The following is a 7,601-nucleotide window of genomic DNA, read 5'->3' on the forward strand; positions in this document are numbered from 1 at the left end:
GTCCTAAACGTTAATGTCCACAATAAGACCATCTAATCTGTAGATGTCATACAGGGGCAGTTTGTAAGGGCTGATTCCTGTGTTGGGTTGGGATTGCAAAGGCTATTTCATTTGATTAGCGGATTACAATTAAATTATACCATGAGACCCCAATTACAATGGTATTAAATACATTATCAATAACTCTGCAATCCCAGAGCATGATCCCCACATTGTCTGTACTTTAAGGGCAGTTGAGTTTACATTGGTTTCAGTGTGTGTGTGTTTGTTGGCAGTCATAAAGACTCGTATACAGACCTTGCAGAAGGGGGAGGACACATACCGTGGCATTGTTGACTGCACACAGTAAGGCTTGCACCATAAAACACACATTTCTCCAATATGTATGTGCTAACCTTTGGTTGACAGCAGGTTTCTCACACTTCCATAGGAGGATCTGTGATCTTCCTGTCTGGGTTGGCGCCCCCCTTTGGGTTGTGCCGTGACGGAGATCTTTGTGGGCTATACTCGGCCTTGTCTCAGGATGGTAAGTTGGTGGTTGAAGATATCCCTCTAGGGGTGTGGGGGCTGTGCTTTGGCAAAGTGGGTGGGGTTATATCCTTCCTGTTTGGCCCTGTCCAGGGGTGTCCTCGGATGGGGCCACAGTGTCTCCTGACCCCTCCTGTCTCAGCCTCCAGTATTTATGCTGCAGTAGTTTATGTGTCGGGGGGCTAGGGTCAGTTTGTTATATCTGGAGTACTTCTCCTGTCCTATTCGGTGTCCTGTGTGAATTTAAGTGTGCTCTCTCTAATTCTCTCTTTCTCTCTCTCTCTCTGAGGACCTGAGCCCTAGGACCATGCCTCAGGACTACCTGACATGATGACTCCTTGCTGTTCCCAGTCCACCTGGCCGTGCTGCTGCTCCAGTTTCAACTGTTCTGCCTTATTATTATTAGACCATGCTGGTCATTTATGAACATTTGAACATCTTGGCCATGTTCTGTTATAATCTCCACCCGGCACACCCGGTTCCTCTCTGGGTTTCGGCCTTTCTAGGGAGTTTTTCCTAGCCACCGTGCTTCTACACCTGCATTGCTTGCTGTTTGGGGTTTTAGGCTGGGTTTCTGTACAGCACTTTGAGATATCAGCTGATGTACGAAGGGCTGTATAAATAAATTTGAATTAAAGTGCGCAGCAACATTCCTCAAGGAGGCAACTAGTCGCGCACTGGTCATCAACCCCCTCTTTGGCATCACACAGGGGGTCTACTTCCTGGGCGTAGGAGAGCAGTTGCTAGGGCTACTGGGATAGCAGCAGCATGTGTCAGTGTCCCTTACAGTACAAAACATACTGCTTCATTCAGCAGTGAATTGAGGGAGAGATTACTCTCCATGGTTCTTATGCAAAGGCTCCTTGACTATGCCATCACTAAGGAAGTTACCAAGCTATCATGGTTTGACAAAAGCACTTTATATGTAAGTGACAAATCCATCAACATTTGTTTTTAAACTATCAAACATTTTATTTACTAATGTTGTGTAATGCTGACTACACTGCCATGAGAAGTCTAAAATGTGTCCGGCAATTCAAAGCAATTGGTCCACCTTTCACAGAGATCCTTTTCGTTTCATGAAAAAGGACAACCTCCACATTGGCTTTCCTTCCCAGTGAGTTTCTTTCCCATCCGTGAGTCCAGAGTTGTAATCTTGGACTCCTCCTGTTAATGCTTTAATCCTAGTCTCTGTACTGTAACCCACTGAACAGCCAGGCTCTTCTCCTACAGGTTAAGACTGTTGGGCCTGCACTCAGAAGTCTTACCTTCCTGTTCTCCACAACTCAGGCTCAGAAGCAAACCTCTTCAGAGATAGCTTAACCTTTTTTAATGCATCTTTGAATTACATGTCATGCAAACAATAAAAATGATGCAAATAAAGCCTTATTTCTGGTGCTGGATTCTCATCCAAAACATCTTGCGTTTATCTTACACATTTTGCAATTCAGCAGAAGTTAGTTTGATGTACAATTTAGGCTATACTATGATAAGATGCATTTTAAAAAGTACCAGGTTCTTGCCAACGCACTTTGGATTAAGTCCACTAGGTGGCAATGAAAGCATTTTGTTTTATACATTTTATGATAGGGTTGGAATAACCATTTTATTCTTCATTGGAGAACATCTGAATTGAATGAACAATCTGTGTACAAACAGTGAATATTCATGTTTCTTTGTTGCATATGTATTGTTAATCACATGGGTAAATAACAACAAAAGACATTCATTCTCCAATCCAATATGTTCCCACTCAACACACAAAATACACACAAACATCAAAAGGAATACGGAGGCAGCCACCCTGTTAGGTGTTTGGACACCTTACAGTAAACAAAAATAACTTGATTATTCCTCAAGTGAAAGTAAGGGGACAATCAGACAACCCTTAGTGATGGGAGGGGAGCAGTGTTAAACTGAGGAGGTAGTATAAAACACTTGTGAAAGCCACCTACCCTTGACACCAGACAACACACATTCGCCCTCACATCGTGTCTCATAAAACAATTTACTTTGGAAGATCATATAGATAAGTGATTAAAGTTGGGAAGATCAGAGAAAGGGTGTTCTTAGGCTCTGCTCAACTTTCAACATATCCAGCCCAAATGAGAGGCTTGTTCGCAGTAACACTTCCAATGATCCCTTAACCTTTGTCTCCAACAGCATCACCATCTTTTAGTCCAAAAACTTACGGTTCGGGTTGGCACCGAACAGAGCCGTTCTGACCTCAGGCATCATCTGTCAGAGAACAAACAGAAAGGTCAGAGAGAATACCGAGCTGTCCTGGTTCTACTCAGGATACAGAGTACTCATCAACCGAGCTTACGAAGGATATTAAGGTAGATAAGATCAAGCAGATTCAAAAAAACCTCATCCTGTTGGAGTACATGTGACATACTTGGGTTAGTGTTTGGGGTATTTCTATTGTGATTCCTAACCCCTCTTCTGCCTAATATGTCAATACTGTACCTGCTGGGCCATGAGGTCTAGCCTGCTCTCCAGGGTGTTGGCTACCTTGATCTTCCCATTAGCGTTGTACATCTCAATACCTCCAGAGCTGTGGACACCAGAATCATACAGGTCACAGTCACTCGCTGAAGGACCACTATAGCTTGCTTATGTCCTCTTATCTCAATCAATCACATGGATAGACCTAATTTGCACAGTGTGATAAAGTTAACGTTCAAAAACAGATGTAAAACCATTTTAACATAACAGTAAAGTAGATGTAATCTCTCCCATTCCTTTGCATTGCTAATGTGCCGAATACAAATACATGCACTCTATTTTAGGGAATGGGGATATCTAGTCAGTTGAACAACAATGCATTCAACTGAAATGTGTCTTCCGCATTTAACCCAACACCTTAATCAGAGAGGTGCAGGGGGCGGCCTTAATCAACTTCGGCATCGTCAGCACCCGGGAGCAGTTGTTGTTGGTGGTTAACTGCCTTGCTCAAGGGCAAAACGACAGATTTTTTCCACCTTGCCGGCTCAGGGATTCGAACCAGCGACCTTTCTTTTACTGGCCCAACGCTCTTAACTGCTAGGCTACCTGACTCCCATTTTAGCATCCTGGTTGTTGGGTTGTTATTGTACCTCTTAGTCATTGATGTGCTCTTTGTTTCGCCACAATTAATGTGAAATGAAAAGGAATCTCATACATGTCTGGTGAAAGGTGCCGGTCTTGGTCAATGCCGACCTCAATTTTGCTCTTCACAGCAGCTTTATAGATGGGGATATTTTTCTGAACAGCAGCCTGTATGGTGAAAACCAAATTGTGAATGAATCCAAATTCTCAAACACAAGTAGGCCAATTCAAGTCATAATACAAGCTGAAATCAGTCATGATACACAGACAATGGCAAAGAATTGAAGTGACTGAACAAGGTATCCCTAATAACATAACACTGACCTGAACCATGGCAATGTCCTGCTGCCGGCAGCGAATTATCACTTTGGGCTCCAGCAGTTGGTAGAATCCCTGAAATTGAGGTCCGGACATAATTAGACCACATATAGTAGCCATGGTTCATTGCATGACAGTGAGTATAAGCGGCACGGCAAACTTCTGTCAGCCTACATGAGTCGGATTACTCCTGAGCGCACAGAAAGACTACCTGCAGAACTAGCCCCACCAACAAGGCAGGGTACCTCGCCGGGTCCTTGGCAATGTTAGCCAGCCTCTGACGAGCCTCAGTTAGCAGATCCTGACACACAGAAAGAAAAAGAATCAGACATCACTAGCAACAAGAAATCTAAAATGTTGTTGATAGGCGAAAAATTTAATGTGGTCAGATAATTGCAGGAAAGCCGCCACTAACCGAAATCATGTCATCACGAGCTTTCAGCACCTTCAGTCGAGCCAGGTTCATCAGGTTGGACATCTGACTGTGTGGAGAAGCCAAATATTAAGTGTCAGACTGGCAGTCAAGTACTCTTATCAATGGGAAGCACAACACATGGTTTGGACAGGACAACATGGAGAGAACAAATTATGGTGCAAAAGGGAAGAATACTGCTCTACCAAGAAGGTAAAAAAACTGCTCATTTGGTTGAAAATGAGTTAATATAATTTTTGCTACATTAAATACATGCTTAATCATGTGGACAAGTATCCTGCCTATATTGTATTGTGTTTTGGAGAAAATGGGGGTCATGTTAGCAGTAACTGCATAAAGTTAGTACTTAAAGTACTACTTAAGTCATTTTTGGGGGGTATCTGTACTTTACTATTTATATTTTGACAACTTTTACTCCACTACATTCCTAAATAAAATAATGTAATTTTTACTCCATACATTTTCCCCAAAAGTACTACTGAATGCTTAACAGGACAGGAAAATTGAGAGAACATCCTGGCTCATTCCTATTGCCACTGATTTGATGGACTCATTAAACACAAACGCTTCATTTTTAAACTATGTCTGAGTGTTGGAGTGTGCCCCTGACTAACTGTGAAAAAAACAAAAACAAAGAAATCGTGCCATCTGGTTTGCCATAAGGAATGTTAATTTTTTTTATACTTGACCTTTTGGTACTTTAGCATATTTTTGAAATTACATTTACTTTTGATACTTAAGTATATTTAAAATCAAATACTTTTACTCAAGTAGTATATTACTGGATGACTTTCACTTGAGTCATTTTCTGTTAAGCTATCTTTACTTTTACTCGAGTATGACAATTGGGTACTTTTTCCACCACTGCTTTTTGCTTGGTAGGGCAGAATATTGATGTCACGGCGTCATTTTGTAGTTAGCATACTAGCATGCTAGCTGTTCCTGTAGACTTCCAGTCATCGCGCAAACACTTTCAAACTGCACGCAGAGACATATCACTGAGTTCATCTGACTGGGTAAGAAGAAGTAGTAATTGCCAAAATGTCGCACTGTTTAAATTAGGATCTGCCTCCAGAAAAGATATCATTATGAAGAGTATGTCCCATTCAGCTGAGAAGAATTAACTCCAACTGCTGGGATATAACGGGGGGGGGGGGGAACACACATTTTCTTCTGCTGGTCGATCTGCTTTTCTTTTTTCTCATAGTACTCCATGATCTTGAGCCTTTGTGTCTGCACCAGACGGCCCTTCTCAATGTTGAACTCCTCTTCTGCCTTTAGGAGCAGACACAAATGTGTTAATATTTTGTACAGTACCTTTACCAGACTTGCAGGCTAGATGGGAGAGTATTACCTTTGCATCAATTTCTTCTGCTTTCTCATTGGCTTCCTGTTCAATGAAGGCCATCATATGCTTGATCTGTCCAAGGAGAAACAGGGGATGAAGAAGTGTGTAGAACTAATTCTCATGAACAAGTGAGGAATCCACCGTCATAGGTCCCAAAGGCAATTTTTTTAAACTAGCTATGCCTAGACGCAGTACATTGTTGCCTGTATGCCATCTTTCATATAATGCACTCTAAAACATTAGGCAGGTGGGCATTATTGATTCCCAAAGTGCCTTTCCAACACAAAAACCCAGAGGCACAATATATCAAGGCAAAGCAAATTACTGGCATGGCAAACCAATCTACTCATGGATTTGAGTGGGTTGATATGCATAGAAAGCACCAATTAATTAGCTTGTTCTCTAACTTGCTAAATTAAACTAGGCCTAACTGTCCAGTGAAAATCTCACTTTTAGAGGTGAATATTCTGTTAACTCATATCCAAATAATGTTTGACTCATCCTATACTCGTATGTGGCCAAAGCATGAATTGGGAGAAAAAAAACACTTAATAAAACAAAAACAACCTCAAACTTGTATCTAAATAGACCGTTTCAAAAAGTTATTTCCTCATAGACGAGGAGGAGCTGCCAATCAACGGTCTACATATCATTTTTATTAATGTAAAGTATAAGCACACATCATTCTGTTGTTGGAGTAACGTTATGCCCACACATAAAAGCTGCTTTTTAACATACTAAATACATTTTTGTGAAGGAAAACTATTTCACTCATATTGTAATTAATTATACATCATATTTCATAGAAATACTGGACAGTTAGATACATTTTGAATCATAAGGGGAAGTGCCATGATGCATCGAACTATAGTAGCTATTTTGACATTTGGTGAGAGCTGACAAATATATAGCTAACTGTATATCTAACAAAACAGACATGTTAGCATAGCCAACTAAAAAGAAAGCACACAGATGACATTTTCTACTTTATAATAGTTTGTGTAAGCAAAACTTAGCTAGCTAGAAAAGCTAACTAGATAGCTAGCTTTAGCAAGCAAGATAATGTTACCTGTTTCTGTACGTCGGCATCGCTGAGCGCCATGGCTGGTTCTTCAGTTGTTGTTTTTTGCTTACTAATAAAGGTAGCTAGAAAACAACTGACTAATAATAATCAGCTACTTGATTTGACTAATAGATTTTCAGTTGCTCATACACGACCTAAAAACATGGGCCTAATGACAAGCAACAAACTGGCACTGAATGTCAGCTGACTGGGTGACAGAGAACTGCGCGTTCACAACAAGGGTCGGTTTACTTCTTCTTTGATGAGGTTTAACGGCGGTTGGCATCCAATGAATGTTGCATTACCGCCACCTACTAGACTGGAGTACAACTCCCTTATACTTCGCTTGAAAAAATAAATAAACAAATACCCTACCATCTAACACGACACTCACAACTTGTTTTAGAAATAAAATAAGAAAATAACCCCATCCTACTCCACTATTTCAATCTATTGGTGGTGGTGCAAGCCAGCAGAAAACACGGAGCTTTGAGCCGTGATTGGCTCAGTGTTTTGTCACTCATGCGGATGCTACGTCACCAAAAGGTCTAATGTTAGACCTCGAAAATAGCCCCTTGGGTGCTGCCATAGAGTTACATTAGAAGTGCCTATCCAAGAAGGCTCAAAGTCATTGGCCACAGATAAATTGACGTTCAACGTTCAATAAACGTTCAACATTGGCCAAGCTGTCAATGAAGCATCATTTGTGCCATGCTCAAAACAATTGTTAACTCGGAACTGCGAAAACTTGACTTCAGCAAGTTCAAGACAACTGGTAAATTCGGAATAAACGAGCTCCGACTGGGAAAATACGCTTTGAA

At 41.2% G+C, this 7,601-nt stretch overlaps 2 protein-coding genes across 8 annotated transcripts in view; one reads left to right on the plus strand and one right to left on the minus strand.

Moving 5' to 3' along the window:
* The window catches only part of LOC135509145 (mitochondrial glutamate carrier 1-like), a 48,560-nt gene extending 46,729 nt beyond the window's left edge, over positions 1 to 1,831 (plus strand). For 6 of the 7 annotated variants that reach the window (XR_010450899.1, XR_010450900.1, XR_010450898.1 and 3 more), the window contains 3 exons: positions 276 to 345; positions 431 to 526; positions 818 to 1,742. The gene's annotated coding sequence lies outside the window, so the exon portion shown is untranslated. The other variant, XM_064929546.1, reaches the window with a different exon arrangement.
* A 10-nt stretch (positions 1,832 to 1,841) lies between these two features.
* Positions 1,842 to 7,014, minus strand: LOC135509143 (V-type proton ATPase subunit E 1-like). The gene is made up of 9 exons (XM_064929544.1): positions 6,787 to 7,014; positions 5,724 to 5,789; positions 5,535 to 5,644; positions 4,352 to 4,418; positions 4,148 to 4,237; positions 3,943 to 4,011; positions 3,692 to 3,786; positions 2,998 to 3,085; positions 1,842 to 2,766 (listed from the first exon to the last, which is right to left on the minus strand). Exons 1-9 carry the CDS (start codon positions 6,817 to 6,819, stop codon positions 2,704 to 2,706), a joined length of 681 nt encoding a protein of 226 aa, XP_064785616.1. The 5' UTR covers positions 6,820 to 7,014; the 3' UTR covers positions 1,842 to 2,703.
* Between the last annotated feature and the right edge of the window lie 587 nt (positions 7,015 to 7,601).

The sequence above is a fragment of the Oncorhynchus masou genome, chromosome 22, assembly GCF_036934945.1.
Source record: "Oncorhynchus masou masou isolate Uvic2021 chromosome 22, UVic_Omas_1.1, whole genome shotgun sequence".
NCBI lineage: Eukaryota > Metazoa > Chordata > Actinopteri > Salmoniformes > Salmonidae > Oncorhynchus > Oncorhynchus masou.